Consider the following 22,391-nt stretch of genomic DNA (forward strand, 5'->3'; position numbering starts at 1 on the left):
AAATGTTCCATCATACTCACAAGTGAGATTTGAAGATATCAGAAGGTTATTTCTGATTTAAATATTTATTTTTCGTCAAAAATTGAACATTTCAGATGTAATGATTAACATATAACAGCAATGAGTAGCCTAGTAACAGTTTCAGATAAATAAAACTAGTATTATATAGGCTACAGTTAGTTTCAACCAAATAATTTGATTGGACAAGAGACATACATGAGTGCTGATATAGCCTACAGTACAACAGCACTGGGTCTTTTTACAGACATTATCACTCCGCTGTTCAGGCGCTCTTTAACATTACATCAGACAGGAGTTAGGTCAGAGACACGCTCCCCATACAGGAGCTGCTCCATCTCTCTGCTGCTGCTACAGTTATAAACGGACGTGAAAATTAAAACCCGGACCTGACGTGGCCCGTCTAATTAGCGATCATTCTCAGCCTAAACCAGGCTGGAAAAGAAAAAGGAAGAGAAATCGCTGCGGTTAGCATTTGCTTCGCAAGTGACCAGTGTTTAGGTCGGCACAGCTGAACAGTGTCGCTCTGGTGTGAGGAGCAGCAGCAGCAGCAGCAGAGCGGCTACGCCGTGACTGCGCTCCCTTTGATGTGTGACGGCGAGCCGCTCCGACTGCCTGCTGTCTCCGTGGTTAAAGTTTAGTGTTGTTTACACCTACTGTATTAGAGTTCAATCAATCTGGGTTAATGTAAACATGACGTACCACGTCTTTTCGCGGTCACTCGTCCTAGTTCTCCTCCATTTTTTCTTTCGAGGCAACACTCATTCTCTCTCTCTTTTTTACTGGCGATGCCCCCCTGCTGACGCCAGGCTGCAGCAGCCCAAACATTACCACGTGTTGTTGTGCTGTGTACAGTCCTCCTGTGCTGTGTCAATCTAACCTGGTTGGCTCAGCCAGTGGTTCAGCGCGGCGCAACTCTCGTTTTCATTGGCTGTTTCAAAACATGAATGAATGAAACCTATCGACTTTCTATCGACCACGTTTCATATTGCTATTGAGTAAAGTTATATCGCGATATATATCGTTATCGTTTTATCGCCCAGCCCTAGTATTAGTATACTATAGTATAGTACTGCTGCGAGAAGCGGCCGCGGCGCAGAGACACACCCGCAGAGTACATAGTATTACTACTGTTTGTTTTACATGGTATTAGTACTGCTGCGAAAAGCGGCTGCGGCGCAGAGACACGCCTGCAGAGATAAACGCAGTATTAGTATACTAGTATAGTATAGTACTGCTGCGAGAAGCGGCCGCGGCGCAGAGACACGCCTGCAGAGTACATAGTATTAGTATACTAGTATAGTATAGTACTGCTGCGAGAAGCGGCCGCGGCGCAGAGACACGCCCGCAGAGTACATAGTATTACTACTGTTTTACATGGTATTAGTACTGCTGCGAGAAGCGGCCGCGGCACAGAGACACGCCTGCAGAGTACATAGTATTAGTATTAGGGTTGGGCGATATGGCAAAAAACTTTATCACGATATGTTTTTCCATATTGATCGATTCTCGATATCGTCTCGATATGTATTTTTTACTGACGCTGCCAGTTCAAGCAGCATCCTGACTGAATCCTGAAGAAACCAGAGAATGTGTTCAGTTTGGGAGGATGACATGAGTTCACTTTAATGTTCATTAAGGGTGGAACAGTTCAATAACCCACAGTTTGATTTGATTTACATTGTTGTTGTTGTTTTCTGTTGTCTTTTTTCTACCATACATCAGCTCTAAAATGTGTCAATCACGAGGCTTTACTGTGCGTTCACACCAAAAGCTTCCAAAGAGTCAAAACGCCGGAAGTCAATTCATTTTCAATGAGAGCCAGGCAGTACTGAGTGTCCAAAGCGTCAACAGGCGTTGCTGCGCTTCCAAAGTGTCCAAAGTGTCCAAAGCTTCACCAGACGAGAAGTTGAGCCCTGGTTAACTTTAGGGTAATTAGCTATGACGCGGTTTGGCGGCAACCGGCGGCAACCTGTCAGAATAGAGATCCGTCGGCTCCTTTTTGTTTTCTTTTTTTTGTATTTCGGCTACCCAATGACCAGCGCGATCGAACTTTGACGTCAGTCACGTGACGAGCGGCCAAAGCGGCTGACAATATTTGCCGTTAAGCAAATAATAACAAAATAATTATTTAATAAGCTGTCTTGTCTGACGCCCACCCTCGAGTGTTTTTGACACTTTGGAAGCTTTTGGTGTGAACGCACAGCTGAGCCCCACTACTTCCTGAACTTAAACAGGCTCTGATGAATCCAGGTGTGTCTGACTCTGACCTCAGTAGTCACAACAATGGTCAGACACACCTGGATTCATCAGTTTGTCCAAAAATGTAAGACAGGAAGGAAAGGAGCCTGTTTAAGTTCAGGAAGTAGTGGAGCTGTGCATAAAGCCTATTTATTGATCTGACTCGGTAACCACGAGCGGAGCTCACGTCAACTCAGGATCTGCAGGTTGTTGTTTCACTTCATCGCTCCGACGCGACGCTCCGTGGGTGTGTGTGTGTGTGTGTGCGGCGCTGACACAGAGAGAGAGAGAGGGAGGGAGAGAGACTATCGGCGCCTACTGAGAGTGGCGTTCACTCCGCGCGCGCTGTCCGCAGACTTTTGCGGTTTCATAGGCGAGCGTACAGTGTCACATTTGAAAAAGATTGAGTCCGTGCGGTCATAAAAATTGAGCTTTGTGCGGAGGGGACCGGCGGACGCCCGCTTTGGGTCCACGTCTGCCTCGAGTGCGCGCGGACATCCACGGAGTCAAATACGCCCGAGTATGGGGGCCTGAGCCCAGTGCACGTTCTTCACACTGTACTTGAGCAAACATGAGACATGTTACCGCAGAATAAAGGTCACGAGCAGCTCCGTGTTTCCGTGTTCAAACTTAATGCAAATTCACATACGGCGACGGTCTCAGGGGGTTTACAGTATTAGTACGTGGTCTGAGGGGTTTGCAGTACTAGTACCTTGCTGTTTGAAGTTCTTGAAGCGCTGCAGGTCGTATCTCAGCATCTTATTGATCTGGTCGTGCGACTTCTTCAATACGTCTGGAACAAACTCCTGCAGCTCTTCCACCGCCTGCCAGTCCAGCCTGAGTACACAGTACCACAGTATTACAGTAACCACCAGTGGCGGCCGGTCAATAGGGGGCACTAGGGGGTAAACATAAATAACATAATAAAAAGTAATTACCATATCTGTTCAGTGTTCACTCATACAATGGGTTTTACTTTGAAATTCGTAAGCCTTTCCATTCCATATTGGGTTTATTCTGGGTTGTTTCATACATTTCAATAGCGAGGGGCGCCGGCCTAATGAGTGTGTATGTGGGCTCTTAAACTTTTGGCTTCCATGTGACTTCATGCTGGTCTCTAATTGGTTACTTCAAGATTCTCCTCCGGGCGCAGCTCCCTGCTCGCTGGAGTAAAAAAAAAAGGATAAAGGAGCTTGGACCGGAGCAACCTGACTTAAAGGGATAGTTCACCCTAGAATGATATTTCGCTCATTATCTACTCACCCTCATGTTGACTAAGGGCTGGAAGAAGTCTCAGAGTCCACCGTCCCTTCTCTGAGTTACAGGGGGTCTTGGCGTAGCAGTGCATGTCCATATAACGGTTGCAAAGGGACACCAGAGCTCTTCGTAAAAAACACACACAAAAAAACATCCAAATACCTCCATGATGCTCGTATGTAATGTCCGTCTTGTGCTGAAGCCCCAAATTGCGTAATTGTCCCGAAAAAAATTAAATAAGTCTATATTTTAAGCTTGTTTGTAGCGGAAGCTTCTCGAAGCTCCTCTTCCTGGTCCGTCCAAATCTCGCGTGATTTGCGCCGGCGTCAGTGCGGTTACTGCGAATCACGCAAGATTTGGACGGACCAGGAAGAGGAGCTTTGAGAAGCTTCCGCATAGACTTATTTAATTTTTTTCGGGACAATTACGCAATTTGGGGCTTCAGCACAAGATGGACATTACATACGAGCATCATGGAGGTATTTGGATGTTTTTTTGTGTGTGTTTTTTTACGAAGAGCTCTGGTGTCCCTTTGCAACCGTTATATGGACATGCACTGCTACGCCAAGACCCCCTGTAACTCAGAGAAGGGACGGTGGACTCTGAAACTTCTTCCAGCCCTTAGTCAACATGAGGGTGAGTAGATAATGAGCGAAATATCATTCTAGGGTGAACTATCCCTTTAAAAATCCTGCAGCAGGCAAGTGACTGTGGACGGAGTTACACGGCGCTTCTCCCGTCTGCCGCTAATGCTACCGCTACTGCTGCCGCTAATGCTACCGCTAGTGAGAAATCTCTCTCTCTCTAACCCTCCGTCACTGGCCTGAACTGTTCGTGCTGCACTCCACACGTAAAAAAAAAAAAAGTTATGTGAGAAGTTTTTCTTAATCATATTTTATATGTTTTGTTAATAGGCCTATTTCACGACTTCCGGGTTTAGGTACTTCCGGTTTCCGTTACAGGGTAAAACTACTTCCGGTCGCGGAAGCGCAATGGCTGAATCCAAAAATAAAAGCTTCTGCTGCATAATATAATACATCCATGTGCTTACCTCAGTGTACAAATTCTAGACAAAAACAGCCGTACTTGCATTTCCACGAGTTTCCGAAAGAAAGACCTGAGAAAGAAGTGGGTTTTGGCTACTGCTAAAAAACAAACAAACAGCATAGACCAGCAGCATTTCCATGCTGGTTTTTCTAGCAGGGTAGGCTATACGAAGAGATGATGGAAAAGACTTTGTTTAGCTTGCTTTTGAACGGCAAAATATTAAAACTAAACCGTACACTGGTTTACGACCGTTACTGAGTTACTGTATATCAATGTCAGTTCTCCAACAAAATCTTCTTGCTTCAAGGTTTTATTTGTCACTGTCCAAATGGAAGATTAGCGGCTATCATTAGCCTACTGTAATAATGCCATACATAAAACATATTAAGCGGCAATATGTATTTAATCATCAAAGATGTTCACTCAAACCCACATTATTTGAAACAACCTTCAAACCACACACAGCCAGTACCACTACTAAGCATAAAGTCCGCTAGCTTAATGCTAACTAAGCATAACGTCCGCTAGCTTAATGCTAACGACGGGCTAACAAATTAGCATCGCTATCGCCGTTCAGCAGCAGTAGCAGTAAAGCTGCTAAAAGTTTTAATATTCTTTAATGCGAGAACATCGCTGTTAAATCCGCAGCCTGTTGTCAGTTTATCCAGATATTGCCTGTTAGGAAATGTGCTTGTTGTGGGAGAAATGCAAAGGGAGCAGCGACCGGGGGCTAGTAGGCAGATGCTCGTAGCTACATCCAGGTAACTTTATCCACAGGTTTTTAGAGGTTTACCGCTGACTGGTTAAACTTTTTTTAGGAGATTAATGTTAGTCTCACTGATTAAATCTTTTGTGGCGGTCGTATTAGTTTGTTTGAATGAAAAGTGTAGCCACTCTGTCAATCGCTCTAGCCGCAGCTGACCGGACCGGATGTTGATTTACCCTGTGTGACGTCACTTCCGAATCTCGTGAAATAGGCCTATTTGAGAATAATTTATTGAACTTATTAGGCAGCACTTTTCAACAGTATTCTATTTTTTTCATATTTTGTATAATGGTTTAGTTTAGTTGAATAAGTGTATTTGTATCAGGGACGATGTACAACATAACATTAGCAGGTGAGTAGAATTATAATAATTTGTCTAAAAAACTGTAAATTTGGTTTAGAAAAATTCCTGATAAACAACAAGTAAATGTATGTTTTACATTTGGTTCTTTTACTGAACGGGAAATGAACCGAACCGAGACGTCAACACCGAGGTATCCAACCGCGATGTTACACCGCTAGTAACTGAGTACTTCACTACTCACTCTTCTTCTTCTCCTCCTCTCGTCATCTCTGTCACTTTCTCTTTCTTCTTTTTCTTCTCATGACTTGTTACCGCGGCAACGGTGACCTCCTCTTTCTTTTTCTTCTTTCTCTTTTTCTCTCTCTCTCTGTTCTCTTCTTCATCAGGAGGAAGAACAACCTCCTCCTCTTCCTCTTTTCTCTTCTTCTTCTTTCTCTTTTTCTCTCCCTCGCTGTTCTCCTCTTCATCAGGAGGAAGAACAACCTCCTCCTCTTCCTCTTTTCTCTTCTTCTTTTTCTTCTTTCTCTTTTTCTCTCCCTCTCTGTTCTCCTCTTCATCAGGAGGAAGAACAACCTCCTCCTCTTCCTCTTTTCTCTTCTTCTTTCTCTTTTCCTCCCCCTCTTTGTGTTCTTCCTCCTCTTCCTCTTTTCTCTTCTTCCTTTTCTTCTTTCTCTTTTTCTCTCCCTCTCTGTTCTCCTCTTCATCAGGAGGAAGAACAACCTCCTCCTCTTCCTCTTTTCTCTTCTTCTTTTTCTTCTTTCTCTTTTTCTCTCCCTCTCTATTCTCCTCTTCATCAGGAGGAAGAACAACCTCCTCTTCTTCCTCTTTTCTCTTCTTCTTTTTCTTCTTTCTCTTTTTCTCTCCCTCTCTATTCTCCTCTTCATTAGGAGGAAGAACAACCTCCTCCTTCTCTTTTCTCTTCTTCTTTTTCTTCTTTCTCTTTTTCTCTCCTCTGTTTTCCTCTTCATCAGGAGGAAGAGGAGTTAGAACGACCCTTTCCTCTTCCTCCTCCTTTCTCTTCTTTGCTTTTTTCTTCTGTCCATCTCCCTCTTCATCAGGAGGAAGAGGAGGAGTTAACCTCGCCTCCTCCTCTTCCTCCTTCTGTCTCTTCTTCTTCTTTTTCTTCTTTCTCTTTTTCTCTCCCTCTCTGTTTTCCTCTTCATCAGGAGGAAGAGGAGTTAGAATGACCCTCTCCTCTTCCTCCTCCTTTATCTTTTGTCCATCTCCCTCTTCATCAGGAGGAAGAGGAGTTAGCATGACTTCCTCCTCCTCTTCCTCTGTCCGTCTCTTCTTCTTCTTCTCTCTCCCAGGTGTGCAGATGTCCAGAAGAGGAGGAGTCGTCTCTGACCTCCTCTTCTTCTTCTTCTGGGGGGAGGAGGAGGGAGGTTTGGCCTGAACACACGGCAGAAATGTTTACTTCTAGTTGCTATGATACAGCGGAGTTTGTTTGAATAAATGTTAAAGTGTTGAAGCAGAAGTAAGCGATATTTTTGTGTTAATATAAGTCTTAAATAGTTATACGTATCTTCCGACAGCAATCACTTACATAGAGTGTTTGGACCGAAACACGGGTCTGTCAGTCACTCTGCTCTGCTCTGAGCCGAGGAGAAAACTTTTCTCGTATCCTACAAGTTTTATCCAATGAGGAGAGAGAACGGCATGAAGGGCTGTGTGTGCAGCCAAGGGATGCGCCTGAATGTGGTGATGTAGGGACGAGGACCAATAGATCCATGACGAGGGCGGGGGCTGCTAACTCCATCGGCTGACAAGACGTTATGGTGCGTTCAAGGCAGCCCGTAACTCTGTTTCCGACCTGTGAAGTCGTACCAGTTCGATCTGGTACGAGTTCACGGGTCGGAAGTTACGAGTGGCCGTTATAGTGACTTTCACAGGTAAAACAGGTCTGAAAAACACGAGTGGGTTGCCTGGAACGCTACAAAGTCGTAAGTCGTGACTTGAAGCTGTAATTTACGGTTTCAAAAGCCTGCCTGGAACGCAGCATTACCCAAAACGACCGGATCGCTTACTTCTGCTTTAAGTCACGTTACAACACGTAAGGGATAATGTATAGTTGGTCGGTTGTATGGAACCCCGACGCGAATCCAGGTGTGTCTGACCTCACAACAATGGTCAGACACACCTGGATTATTCTGTTTGTCCAACAATGTAAGACAGGAAATAAAGGAGCTGTCTTATTTCAGGAAGTAGTGGAGCTGCATAAAGCCCATACTGAGCAGTACCTGGCTAACTGTTTAGCTCTTCTTTGAGGTGGGGGGGGGGGGTCTGCTTCAGCTGCTGGTATCTCAGCACTGTGGCCCCCTCTAGGCTGTAGTCAAAGGTACAGCCGACCTCCAGAATGAATGAATGAACACCTCTCTAGGCTTGGGCGGTATTACGGTAATACCGTATACTGCAGGTGTTTAAAAATAGCAACGGTATCAGTTTCAATACCGTCATGAAAAAATGCAATGCACTTATATAGGAGATAAGGATTAAATATTAAATAAAAATAATTGGTAACGCTTCCTTTTACAGTACGGTAATTACCAGGTAATTACCAGGTAATAAGGTAAAAAACAGGTCAGATAATCATGCCAGTAATGGAACCTGGACAGTTTGGGAAATAAAGTGCAAAGTGCAAAGTGCTGGGCCAAAGTGACAGGTGCTAAAGTGCAGGAGAACATGGGTACCAAGTTGTATTGCACGGTGCCCTAAAGTGCACTCAGTTTAAAGTGCCAGGTGTATTGCATTGCATAGCGCATCGGATTAAAGTAAAAGTAAAAATTAATTGTAATTACCAAGTACTTACTAAGTAATTATAAGGTAATTACCCAGTATTTACAGATATTTTTCCTGACTACTACCAGGCATTTACCCAATAATTTCCTGGTAGATACGCAGTAATTATATATTGTAGATTTTAAACCCGGTAGTTAAAAATATTTACCGGATATTTATCTGGTAAATACCAACAAGTTACCTAGTATTTACCCAATAATTACCAGGTAGATATCCTGCAATTGCATATTGTAGACTATAAACCCATTGAATGTGTCTATATGTGACTTTGTTAGGGTGATAATAACTTAGATATTTAGCCTACCTGGTAATTACCAGGTATTTACTCACATGATCACATGTTTACCTGGTAACTACCACTTTTTTACGTGGTAGTTACCTAATACTTACCTGGTAAATATCAACTAGTTACCTAGTATTTACTAGAAATATACAGAAAACTACCAGGTATTTATCCAGGAATTATAGACTATGCAACCTGTGTAGTGACAGTGAGGGTATAACTTGCAACTATTTACCAAGTAATTACTTTCTAATTACCCAGTAGTTACAATTTACATTATCAGGTAAAACCTTGTGAATTACCCTGTAAGGAAGGTGGAACTGTACTGTAAAAGGAAGCGTGGTTTGTTTGAATGATATTACCATGTACTTTCCTTGTAACTGTAGATTATAATCCTCTGCCCCCCATCAGGGTGTGTAGTTTTGAACATGGTACCTGGCAAAAACTCCCATATCTACCTGATAATTAACAGGTAAATATCAGAGTTTTACAGAGTAGTTACCATGTAAGAAAAGTGTAATTGTACTGTAAAAGGAAGCGTGGTTTGTTTCAATGATATTACCATGTACTTTCCTGGTAACTGTAGATTATAATCCTGTGTAGTTTTGAACATGGTACCTGGCAAAAACTCCCATACATCTCTGATAATTATCAGGTAAATATCAGGGTGATATCAGAGTTTTACAGAGTAGTTACCCTGTAAGAAAGGTGGAACTGTACTGTAAAAGGAAGCGTGCGAATCACTCGCGAACGACACAACACTACAGTACAGTCAAAAGAACTGCCGATCCCATCACTACTGTATCCTAGGCTACTATGGTTTAAGAGATGTAATTCATATCAGAGTAATGGCAGGAAAGACCAATTAACCAAATATTGTGTTGGTCAAAATATAACCTACCTAGAACAAGTTACTGCTTGTGTCTGTTGATTTAAAAAAAAAAAAAAAAAAAGGTGAAATATTTTCATGTTTGACCCATTCCTGGTCACATAAGAAGTCAACTTAGGAAAAATGTTTGGTGATTTTACTGTTCTCAAATGTAAAAATGGGTCATGTTGGACCCTCAACATTATTTAAAGGATAATTTCTGTTTTTTACAACCTGGACCTTATTTCTAGCATAAAATAAGATCATTTTACTCACCCAGACAACTTTGGTGTCATTTGGAGTTGTTTTGACGAAATTAGCCCCAGTGGAGCAGCGCGTATACGTATAATGCGAGAGCACGGGGCACGCAATGCAGCCTCTAAATAACACATTATCCGCCGCAAAACTCGTTCATTTCACCAATATTTTGTTATGATACACTAGTGCTATTCACCTCAGAGTCCGTGGTGGCATGTTATCAACATGCTGCGCCTGTAGGTTGACTACTAACGTCTTATCTGGATGATGTCATCTCCGACCGCTGCCCGGCGTGGCTAACTTGCTACCGCTAATGCTATGGTTCGTTTCTACGTGTTTCTGACTTGTCAGAACAAAATGAGCAGCTGGATGAAGTTCAGCTTCCACAGGCTTCCTCTCCTCAGCCTGGACTCACTAAAGCTCTGGCTCGTTGAGCTAAAAATGGACCCGAATGCCGAAGCAGAATGATTATTATCAGAATGAGCCGGGCAGTGGTCGGAGATGACATCATCCAGATCAGAGGTCAGTAGGTCAACCTAGAGACCCCGGATGTTGTTAACATGCCACCACGGGCTCGGAGGGGAATAGCACTAGTGTATCATAACAAAATATTGGCGAAATGAACGAGTTTTGCGGCGGATAATGTGTTATTTACAGGCTGCATTGCGTGCCCCGTGCTCTCGCATTATACAGATATACGCGCTGCTCCACTGGGGCTAATTTCGTCAAAACAACTCCAAATGACACCAAAGTTGTCTGGGTGAGTAAAATGATCGTATTTTATGCTAGAAATAAGGTCCAGGTTGTAAAAAACGGAAAATATCCTTTAAGGCTTAAATGCTACTCAAACATTTTGCATTGTGCTCCTAAAGTAAACAAGCAAATGTTAGTGTAGAGCCCAGTATGTAATGTTCAGCTTTTTATACTGAGGGAAATATAGGTTTGCTGCTCATCAATACCCCCACCCCAGGGCCTTAGCCACCTTGGTCTCAAAACCCAGGGAAAATCAAATCGGACCTGTAATCAGATCTGATAGAGAGCTTCTCTAACCAATGCAGTCCTTCCATAACAGACACATGACCTCATGCACACACACATAGTGAAGACTGCAGCATGAAACTAAAAACTAATATTGGTTGTAATAAATATTCTATTTTCTCACACACATTTGCATTGTTTGTCTTTCCTGATTTTTGTTAAGGCAAAGAGCCAGTTATAACATTAAAAATTAGTCTACAGTAGGGTTGTAGGCTATATCTCCACCACTGAGGCCGATTCGATACGCTGCCACCGATACGATACACGATACACTGAAGCTCCTGTCGATACGATGCGATACGATTCACTCCTGTTCACGATACGATGCGCAGGGCTTGACGCTAAGCTTTTTTCCAAGTAGCACTGTGCTACCATGCTGAAAAATTTAGTAGCACACAACATTTTTTAGTAGCACAATAAAAATTTTGCAGTTTTGGTGAAAATATAATTTTCAAACAAATAAAAGTAGATTTAGCATATAATCCTAACCCTGTAGACTAATTTTTAATGTTATAACTGGCTCTTTGCCCGCGGACCCCCACCCCCGCAGCCCCATCACACAGCCTGAGCTCAGTAACTTTTTACCCTCCTCATCTACTGTGTTTATTGGTGATAAACGGGCATTCTGCCGGTAATAATGGTGAAACCCGACCGGCTTGTTGTTGAATCTCGGACCCAACACGGCCTGAGTCACGAGCATTAATTAATTAATTAATTCCAGACTAGCCAGACTAGGTCAGGACATTAAAAGAATTATAACTTGCGTTGTACAGTGCTGTAGACGCAAAATCGCTAGTCGTCAATTATGTCACACTACACATCAGTTTGTCATTCCCAACACTCATAATCGGGCACGACGCTGGAAATGTGTCGGTGCGAAGTGTGAAATGTGCCACAACGAAATCGTGTCAGAATCGCCCTGAAATCGTGTAGTCTGAACCCAGCTTTACTCAGCAAAAGAAGTGACTTTTAAATACAATGTCAACCACAGTATCACTGTATTGCCTTTGTTTATAAAGAACTTACCACCTGGAGCAGGGTGTACACCGTACCTTCACTTCTTCTTTTCCCTTGAGGACATTAAAAAGAGACTTATTTATAAGACAAACAAGTACAGTTCTTAAGCATATGCATTCTGGGAAATGGCTGAATAAATGTTATAATATAGCAACAAAAAACCTGTCAATCAATTAACTTTGTTCTTTATAGACAGGTTTCTGTGCAACATCATCGCAGATGTGCGTGCGCAGCCAGGGTGGAGAAAGCAGGACAGGACAAAGGGCTTTAAAGTCGGCGAGAGTCTGTGCAGCACCTGTGTCATAAAACTAAAAATAATAAAAACTAAAAAGCACATATGCACGCAAACTGTCATCTTTGCCCCCTGTTTGCGCACACACCTAGTATTGTTTGTACACAAGAAACCCGTCTATATTGCCAATCTGGGTTAGCCTTTAAAACATTGAGTTTTAAACTGTGCTACCGAAATCCCTTTTCAAATTCAATGTTTATAGTGGGATAGGGTAATCCCACTATAAACATTGAATTTATATCAAGAGACTGTAATGACTACGTTTACATGCACTTCATTCTTGCAATGGGGTGCACAGAGAACAATTTACTGTTCAACGTCAGCAAAACAAAGGAGCTGATTGTTGAGTTTAGGAAGGAGGAAGCACAGACACACATCACATCATTGGAGCTGAGGCGGAGCAAGTTAATAGTTTTAGTTTTACCTTCCAAGAAAACTTAACAGAGCTATATTTCAGGTCTAAACCATTGTCGACTTTATTAGAGGAACTATTTACAGTATGTATACAGTATGTAGGTGTACTACTATATGTGTGGTTTTTAAGCAGCTGTTTGAGCACTTAATTTAACCAATTTATTAACCAATAAAGTTAATCTTAATCTTAACAATAGAAAGCGTCCTGACTGGAAAAATCACAATTGGGCAAGCCTCTTAAATGGTCCAGGATGGGACGGCTATGCAGCAGGGAATTTAAACTTGAATATGCTTGAACTGAACACCACAAGAAGGCCAAAGGATACTGACACACACGCGGCTCGCGGCTGCAGCTCTGTTCACTTCATACACTGAGAATGGAGTCAGTGTATGAAGTGAACAGAGCTGCAGCCGCGAGCCGCTGCGCTGCTCCTAAACTAGAAGCAGAAAGTTTCTCCTCTTAACTATGCTGCCAGTATGGCCTTCCCTGGGTGTGTGAGCCCGGCCACCCCCGCTGCCGCTGCTGCTGCTGCTACGGTGGGGAAGGCGAAGCTCACTGATCGCCTTCCCCGCCTGGCCGCCCCCAGCGGCGGCGGCGGCCGGGCTCACACACCCTCACTGCCAGGATGTCCTTCCCCGGGTGTGTGAGCCACCTACGGCCGGGCACCGGGGTCTGTGAAGCGGATTCATGAAGCCTGGTTGTCCCGACATGATTCATTCACAACACTGCGGCTGTAACGTTATGTTGTGTGTGTTGTAGCCGAAAAGTAGGCTACAACACACACAACACACACAATGTGAAGCAGATTCATGAAGCCTGGTTGTCCCGACATGATTCACTCACAACACTGGGGCTGTAACGTTATGTTGTGTGTGTTGTAGCCTACTTTTCACGGTTAAATTATCACCGCGACACACACAGAGAGCGGCGAGTCAGTTAATACGTAGTAGCCCCCTGCTACGAACATACAGCGGCTAACCAGCTGCTACTTCCCCGTAAGCAGAAGCGGTTGCACCGGGGAAACATGTTGCTAGGCAACCATGTCAACCACACATTCTATGATTATTTCATTATCACGAGAAAACGGTCTTTGTTATCTCGAGATAACGAAATAAATTAATTTGTTATCACGAGAAAACAGACTTTGTTATCTCGAGAAAACGATAATAAAAAAATGTATACGGACTTGGCCCTTTAGGGCTTCCGTAAAATAGAAATCCAAGTTAAAAAATAAAAGAGGAAAATGATCAAATGCGACAGTATGGTTATTTTAAGCCATTAATTGAATTTACAGGGGGAATAAAACATACCGTGATATACCGTTACCGTGATATGAAATTAGCTACTCATACCGTGATATAAGATTTTGCTCATACCGCCCAACCCTAAATACCACTATTCTGCCTTACTGTCTACCAATTTGAGGGTAGCCTATTTGGTTAATTTTTATGGGACAACAACTCATATTTGAAAGGTAGTCTAGAGGTTTTTGCTCAAAAATAAATGCTAGACTTATACAAATGAAATCCAGCTTAATCATCACCTATGTGCTTCTAGTCTTGTGTGGTGGTAAGTCTGCATTTTTGTCTTTTGCTATGTTTTAATAATAATAACTTATATTAGCACCTTTAAAAACACAACTTTACAAAGTGCTTCACAACACAACATAAAAGAGACAAGTCACAGATGTTTTGTTGTGCATGGGACATGTGACAGAGCTCAGGTGAAGCTCCGTGCAGCAGAGCAGCAGAGCTACTAGCACTGCTAGCTCTGTCCCAGATGCTAACCGCCATAGATATATAAACGTTTATATATCTATGCTAACCGCTACCGCTAACTAGCGGTTAGCATCCGCGGCTACCACCACTTCCCAGCTCACTACAACCAGAGCCACTACCACGGCCCTGCTCCTAGTTACAGCCAGTGACGGCCGAGTATTGACCCGTCGCTCCAGCGCTTCAGATCGGACTGTAAACTTACTTTTCTTGGCGGCTCCGACTACTGCTGCTGCTGCTGCTGCTGCTGCTGCTGCTGTTACCTGTCAGGGGCAGGAGGCTGCACACGGCTCCGCGGTGGTGCATTCAGGTTACCTCGGAAAATGAAACGATCGATTTAACCATGGAATTTACCGATGTAGACAGGCTACAGAGATGCATCGCAAATTCAACCATGAATTTTATCCGATGTACCCTGAATCCACCGGTGCAGTCGCATCGCAAACGTTTGTATCGGACCACCGATATGAATCGGTGAATCTCCACATCCCTAGTCAGTAGGCTTTCTGCCGATCTCATAAGACTTCTTTTAATAATACAGCTCAAAATGCACGTGTGTACCAGATTTAACGAATGCATTGAATAAAATAGCATTAGTAGCATTCCCTTTGAGGATGTGCGTTTTATTTTCACACTAATCCATCCATCCAGTCTGCGCAGGGACACCCAAACTTCCTCTGGTGCTTCCGGGAGGATCCCAAGGGGCGTGTTCTGGGTCTTCCCCGGGGTCTCTCCCTCCCGGCGGGGATGATGATGATGATTATTATTATTACTATGATTATCATCAATAATAATTTAATAAAAGTATTATTATTATCATATTGTTATTATTATTATTTTTATCAATAACAATAAGGGGCCGTGTCCACCAGACGCGTTTTCAGCGCTCTGGGCGTCTATTTTACATTCAAACCCTATTGAGTTGGGCGCTCACAGCTCTCAGCGCCCTCGGCGGTAAAACGCCCTGGGCGCTTGCTTCTTTTTGTCGCGGCGCTCAGAGCGCTTCGAGTTGAAATCTGTTCAACTTTTAGAACAGCGCTACGCTCGTCAATGTCACTTTTCACCGCACTGACCAATCAGAATCAAGAAGGGGCGGGACTTACGTTACCGACAGCAACACAACGGAGACGTGGCTCGGTTTATATCATGACCCACACTTGTGTTGAAGGTAGGCCGACCTCAGGGTCCATGTCAAAAGCTGCCGCTAATGCTATTGTGTATTTCTGACACTCGTTGTAGTGTTTACATTAAACAAGGCCGGAACACGGAAGTGTCAGAGGACTCGTTTTGTAACCTAGCAACAGCGGCATTCTGACGAGGGAGAGAGAGAGCGCTAAGCGCTGGGAAAGGAGCGCTGAGAGCGCTGTCAGAGCTGAAAACGCGTCTGGTGGACACAGCCCCTAATACAACCACAATAATAAAATATACACTATATTCGTCATCTATGATCTATCATTACCACAAGTGGACTTAAGACACAACAGACAGAGTAGCAGTGGGTTAGCCAATTTTTTTAATGAAGCTGAAATCTTGATGTCATGGTTTATGTTTACATAGTGTAGATGAACAATGCATGTCAGCAGAACCCCACCCCCCAACTATTCTCAGATCTCCATGATATTGATGAAGTAAAATACATTCACTTGCAACAGTTTTGAGGTACTTCCAAAACCTATACTTTCACTTTCCCCAACATGGACAAATTTGTACATTTCACTATACTAAAACTGGAATTCAATATCAATCCAAACCATTACTAATTGTTTCAGCTGTCATTAGTGGATGCAGTGATGAACTGTCATGACAGGCAAGGGCTTTATGCAGTGATCTCTCCTACAGAATCCTGTCTGTTTTAATCCAGTGTCATCTGTCTACAATTCTTCTTCTGAACTGCTATTGTCCTGTTCACTCTCCTCTTCCTCTTTTTCTTCCCCCTCTTCTTCTTTGTCCTCTTTGTCTTCCTCAAATGGACTGAAAGAGGAGCTTGCATCCACAAGGGCATAGGTGCTGGTGACACTGCTCAGAAGGTGCAGCTTGTGAAGAAGACAGCAGTGTAGTCCCCTGTATCCCTCTTCAGTCATATCTGGGGATGACACTAAAATGAAAAGAAAATTTTGATAAAGAAGGCAGCTTATATTGATCAATGAAGTCTGGATCATGCATTTTGAACATGTTAATGGATTTGTGACCAAAAAAGGGTGTTTAGATTTGATGAAACTGCAATAATTACATGACACTAGTGTGGTACTTTCATTACATGTCACTACATGCCATTTTACTGCTCAGTGGCACTGATTTATCATTACATAGTATTGTGCCATTGGCAGAGATGTTCACAAGTCTTTTTAGGAAGTCCAATCAAGCCTCAAGTCTCTAAAACATAAAGGTCTCCTGTCTCTTCTGGTTGTAATGACCCTTCTATCATCTGCTGCTATCCGATCTGCTAAGAAATGTAAGAAATTCAAAGCATTTACTGTATTATCATCATCACCCCTTTATCTATTAGCATACAGTATAGATTAGTTGTTTAGCATATGATCACTTTAACAGGGTATTGCAAAGTAGTAAATATAACAATATATGGAAAGTAAATATAATGAAAACACACAATGCTCTGGGGAAATGCTGCCCCTAGGAGGGGGGGCACATGTCCTTGGAGTTGAGTGAATCTGGCATGGGGTTGGATGTTTCTGTGAAGTTTGGTGAGTTTTCACCCATGGGAAGTATGACTTCCTTGGAAGAAGAAGAAGAAGAAGAAGAAGAAGAAGAAGAAGAAGAAGAAGAAGAAGAAGAAGAAGAAGAAGAAGAAGAAGAAGAAGAAGAAGAAGAAGAAGAAGAAGAAGAAGAATTCCTTGGAATACAATAGTGTCCTGGCAGCTGCGCTGCCCGGACCCTAAAAACAACAAAAACCCAAGCCAGTTCACCTATCACACCTGTCACTGACCGAGCTGTCACTCTGCTGTTCCTCTCTCTATAGCCTGTGTTTGGCTGTACTTTGTATAAAATGAGTTCAATATATGAAGATCTAACCTCAGTCTGAATACAGATCATGTGGCGCTGCTCAGCTGTAGCAGTGTATTTTATAACGACAAAAATCAGCACAAGCCAAGAAAATAATGATTGCTCACGAGTCCAAAGACACAAGTCCAACTCAAGTCGCACACAGAAGTGCAACTCGAACTTGGTCATTGGGTTTAGAAAGATGTCAAAGTCACTGAGAATGCATCCTCCTTTTAGTAAGGGGAGATTGTGTGGAACCTACCGTGGTTCTTGATGTCCTGGTCAACCTGGTGAAGGAGGTTATCAAGTTTGCCCAAAGCCTTTCTCAAATATTGACAATGCTGGGTCATCTCTTTCACGATGACGATCCTCTCCTCTTCCATTCGCCTAACCAGCATGACCTGGTCAAACAGTCGCCTCTTCAAGCGTAGACTCACCACTGTTTTGGAAAAGAGAACAGATATGAAACCATCAAAGCATTTTACTACGTACAACAGTTCAGTCAGACTACTCTGGAATGAGAACAAATCATTTATTGAGCGTAAGCATGGCAAGCTGAAGCACAGCATAGGTATCCTTGAGCATGGCTGCAGCAGGTTTGGTGTCAGGCTCTGTCTCAGTAATTCATTACCTGAATGATCTGCTTTGGCAGACATTACAGGGAATGAAGCAGACCCCCCACAGGGGATCAAGAGACAGAGCCCACAGGTGGATGCTGGGGAGGAGGTGGGTTTGCAAAACCTCATGGGCGGCAGTGAGATGTAAGCAGTAGCTGCAGAGCAGCGGCATCATAGCCAGGGATGAGCTGGGGGGTTTAAATAACCCGCTTCTATTTGGATGAGGAGAGCAGGTGACTGATCAGCTGATCAGGATGGGCACAGCTGGACTCGTCTGCCTGAACTAGCTTCGCATTATTTGAATTCTATGAATTTCAAAATCACAAAAAACACTTGCTTACCATCTCCTTGCGCATCCCAAGGCAGAATGACATTGTCAGAGAGACTGCACACAGCTTCAATGTCAATTTTTGGCTCAAATGCAGGTTCAGCATTGTAGTGCATGATTGTGTCTTTCAGTTTTTTCTTGACCTCAGCTAGTCTCCTCCTTTTTCGCTGCCTCGTTTTGTTGCTGTCTGTTTGATTAAAAGAAATATTAGGAAAAGAACAAAAATAGGAAAAGAACAACAAGCATAAGCTGTTGAGTGATGTAATACTTCATACCATTTTGTCGATAGAGATCATTTTTCTTCTTTCTTATGGAATAAATCATGTCCTCTATCTCCCTCTGGAGCTCCTCCTGGCTACTGTCAGCACTACATGTAGGTCTCTCTCGAAAAATAGAAACAAGGCAAGATGTAAAACGTCATGTAGTCAAATATCACAAGACCTATTATACTGACACACAACCACCAACCACATTACACACCAGAGACCGCCCACTGCTTCACATCCTCTACCCACTGCTCTTTGTCCTCCAGAGATATGTTCAGCTCCTGTTGGAGATGTTGGAGGTTGGCTCCTTCCACATCTGCTCTCTGTGTGGCCTATTTTGAAGGTTTGAAAAAGAGAGATGAATACAAGAGCCCAAGGTGTAATCTCTCAAGATACAGCTGTTAACAATTAATGGAGAATAAATCAAATTAATAAATAACCATTCCTTACAAACAATATTTTATTCCTACATGGTCATTGGTGATCTACCCACCGCCTCCTTTATTATTTTTGGTTAGATATATCAGGGCTGTTAGATTTTGCCCAAAAATAAAATCTCAATTTTCTTCTCTCAAAAAACAATTTCCGATAACGATATTTTGGGGAAATGACAAACTAATTTATGTGTGCTGTGTCTTTTGATATGACGAACCCACCCACCCAAGTTGAAGAACTCAGCTGTAATGGGAAAAGACGTAACCGAGTTGAGCAGAACAGAGCTGTAACTGGCTTTATGCACAGACCAACTAATTAATCCAGGTGTGTCTGACCTCACAATAATGGTCAGACACACCTGGATTAATCAGTTGGTCCAATAATGTAACAGGAAATAAAGGAGCTGGCTTATTTCAGGAACTACTTGGAGCTGTGCATAAAGCCCACTCTGTAGTGGAAAAGGGCCACTAGTCTTTGTGGCAACAAAGTCCTCACTGCGCCTTAGCAAACGTTGACATGTTTGTAGAGAGTGTGTGGGGAGAGCGTTATGGGCAGAAGGAGGCGGAAGTCACTACGGTACCCCAGCGCAGCCCAGATAGATGAATGGGGGCTGTACTGTATACCCTAGTTAGTTTTTTAAATGTCTGATTAATTTTCTAACATGGTCCTAACAAAATAATTGTGATTGTGATTTAAAATCAATCAATCAATCAAACAGGCCTATTAGAACACCCGACAAGCACCAGGAGAAAAGGGAAAGAGAGGAAGACTGAAATGCAACAAAGAGCCACAGGTGGGAATCAGACCAAGGGCTGTAGCTGAGGATTCAGCCTCAGTACTTGGGTTTCACACTCTGCATAAATGGTGCCCTATTTCAACATACGACATAGACCCACAGACTTCTTACTTTGACAAATCTCTTGGCCAGTGCCTTGTGGAGACTCTCATGTTTCCGATTGTTCCATGCCATGGCGAGGACCGTAATCATGTCAGCTCTGCCTGCAATAAACAAACAAACAAAAAACCTCCTAGAAATTATGCAAACATAAAACTAAAATACATTTTATCATTTGATGCTATTTCCAAGCATATATTTTGCTTTTACCAACCTGACTTGGTCATATATTTTGTCGTGAGAGCTGCTCTTGACAGGAAGCTGTTTACTTGTTCGACTTCCTCACCAATTGTGTTTCCTGCACCCTCCTGGTTTCTCCCCCCCCAACCTCACCTATTCCAAAAACAGACAATAAGATTAAGACATTTGTATTAGAGTCATGCTTTCACATCCAACCTATTTGGTTAAGTTCCTTGTATGTTTGCTTGGTTAATGTGGTTCATTGGAGATGCTAACTGAGCTCTAGTACAGATTAAAAGACCCACATTGAGACGAGATGGTCTTATACCAAATTGACTCTGATCTGGTTCATACTGCAAACGCACCTCTCCAGACTTCAAGAACATGTGAGCATGTTAGCGCTATTGTACATGCTTAATATTTCTTTTGCTCAGTCATCTGGGGGCAGCATGCCTTCCTTTACAAGGCGTAAAACAGTGTAGGATTTTCAAGATGTTTCCTCAAAGTACATTCAGCATTATGATGCTATACTGTTCAGATAATCATCATGGTTATGAGCAAATGACAACTGTGCTTTTGACATAGGTTATGTCTCTGTCAGAGACGTATACACTAGTCGTGAAGACAAGGCCTTGTTCCTGTGTTTACTTTCTTGCTCCTGGACACAACTGACCTACACACAGGCATGATGTGCACACAGAACAGCACTTTAAAAGCATGTAGTGTATATCTCTGGTCCTACAGGAAACTTAATAAATGCATAACACGATTACATATAATAATCAAAATCATTTCATGGATGTGAACCAACATATCTGAGCTTGAAGAGATAAAAATAAAGCTACGGTATATTTCTAGTGGAAGAGAAGAGGTAAGACACTTAAAATCAGTGTTGTGATACAAACATTTAACTTGCCACTGTACCTCACATTTGCCAGTGTGAGCCTTGGCATGCATTATTGAGAGGAATGGCTTCATGTCTACAAGAGGCTGGAGCTCTGGCAACTTCTCTGCCAATAGAAAAAACACCACAGCATTTGAGGTTCATAATGGTAAGGACAAAAAGCAGGACTTGGAGTGAAAAGGTTGGTATTGGTAGTGTTTTCAACTTGAGTCTGTGTGTTCATACGTCTGACGATTTTTTTTTTTTCACCACAAAATGAGTGTGGTCTGACCAGTGTAACAGAGCTCTAATAACCCATGCAATAAGAACTCAGTAGTAATGGCCACACCTGCGGAAAATACAGAGTTATGATGAGTCAACGGTTGTGACTACTTGCAAGTGATGTCCATACAAAAGAACGTCGCGTTTGCCTTTTCACACAATTCTTTCTGCAAGAACAGTGGATATGCATATATTTCCCCACGGTAGTGGTTCAGGCCTTGTAGCAACGTTCCATGGCGGCACACAGCGATTTCGAGCCCCTCCTCATCCACCTTTGCTCGTGATTTGTGGGATGTTTCTCTGGCTGCTGTAAAAGTTGCCGGCCCACAAACATCATGACCAGTGCTCTGAAATTAGATACAATGTGTTACACGTAATACTGGGACAAAAAGTAAAGAAGAATTAGATAGTTAAAAACATCCTTACTGGGGCGGTGTTTGGCTCAGTTGGTGGAGCGCCCGCCCCATGTGTTGAGGCTGTGGTCCTCTGCAGGCGGCCCCGGTTCGGGTCCCGCGCCGGGCGGCCCTGTCCTGCGTGTCGTTCCCCCTCTCTCTGCCTCCCATTTCCTGTCTCTCTCTCAACTGTCCTATCGAATAAAGGCATGAAAAGCCGAAAAAATATACTTTAAAAAAAAAAAAAAAAACATCCTTACAACTGTCATCATGCTCCGGATTTTGTCAACAAAGGCTGACACTTTCACATCCTCTGCAATAAAGACTCCATCAAAGAGGGATGGTTCATCTGTCCTGGTACATTAGGGAAAAAAGTGTTTGACAACATAATCACACATCCACAAACATTATTAAATATCATCTCTAGAATTTGTGAAAATGCTTATCACGAGTTAAATGTATTGGCAGTGAGGTCCAGTATAGTCCAGTATAGATCAATTACTAAAATGAGAAAGTGATTCTACTAACCCTTTGGACTTTTTATACCGACAATGTTTCCTGTTACCATCTGCTGATATGGCCAGCATGTCTGGTGTGCATGCTGGACATACAAATGGTTCCACCTGGCACAGATCATCTTTCTTAAAATTGCAGAATGCAAATTCCTGAAAGGCTCAGTGGAAGGAATCACCACAAATACTACCCATCTGGAGAGAAGGATGGTAGTATTCTGGT

At 42.9% G+C, this 22,391-nt stretch overlaps 2 protein-coding genes across 2 annotated transcripts in view; both read right to left on the reverse strand.

Annotated features, from left to right (window-relative positions):
- Positions 1-14,684, reverse strand: part of LOC146960085 (transcription termination factor 1-like) — a 54,540-nt gene extending 39,856 nt beyond the window's left edge. The window contains exons 1-2 of the mRNA XM_085772632.1: positions 14,642-14,684; positions 2,972-3,157 (exon numbers count right to left, since the gene is read on the reverse strand). Coding sequence (XP_085628758.1) covers positions 2,972-3,157; positions 14,642-14,684 — 229 coding nt within the window. The remainder of the gene's footprint in view (positions 1-2,971; positions 3,158-14,641) is intronic.
- A 1,565-nt stretch (positions 14,685-16,249) lies between these two features.
- On the reverse strand, positions 16,250-22,285 carry LOC146960086 (uncharacterized). The gene is made up of 11 exons (XM_085772633.1): positions 22,185-22,285; positions 21,909-22,010; positions 21,345-21,609; positions 21,019-21,107; positions 20,134-20,252; positions 19,932-20,023; positions 18,804-18,921; positions 18,599-18,706; positions 18,337-18,510; positions 17,641-17,817; positions 16,250-16,473 (listed from the first exon to the last, which is right to left on the reverse strand). Exons 5-11 carry the CDS (start codon positions 20,144-20,146, stop codon positions 16,250-16,252), a joined length of 906 nt encoding a protein of 301 aa, XP_085628759.1. The 5' UTR covers positions 20,147-20,252; positions 21,019-21,107; positions 21,345-21,609; positions 21,909-22,010; positions 22,185-22,285.
- Between the last annotated feature and the right edge of the window lie 106 nt (positions 22,286-22,391).

Source organism: Trachurus japonicus, unplaced genomic scaffold (assembly GCF_045865225.1).
Source record: "Trachurus japonicus isolate A0001 unplaced genomic scaffold, Traja_1.0 AP030730.1".
NCBI classification, from domain to species: domain Eukaryota; kingdom Metazoa; phylum Chordata; class Actinopteri; order Carangiformes; family Carangidae; genus Trachurus; species Trachurus japonicus.

What these genes read in the sequence shown, in the direction of transcription:
- LOC146960086 (XM_085772633.1), bottom strand. An exon ending in TGGCCAAGAGATTTGTCAAA is followed by an intron (nt 18,922 to 19,931) that starts GTAAGAAGTCTG and finishes CCTTCAAAATAG; the next exon opens with GCCACACAGAGAGCAGATGT. An exon ending in GAAGCAGTGGGCGGTCTCTG is followed by an intron (nt 18,707 to 18,803) that starts GTGTGTAATGTG and finishes CTATTTTTCGAG; the next exon opens with AGAGACCTACATGTAGTGCT.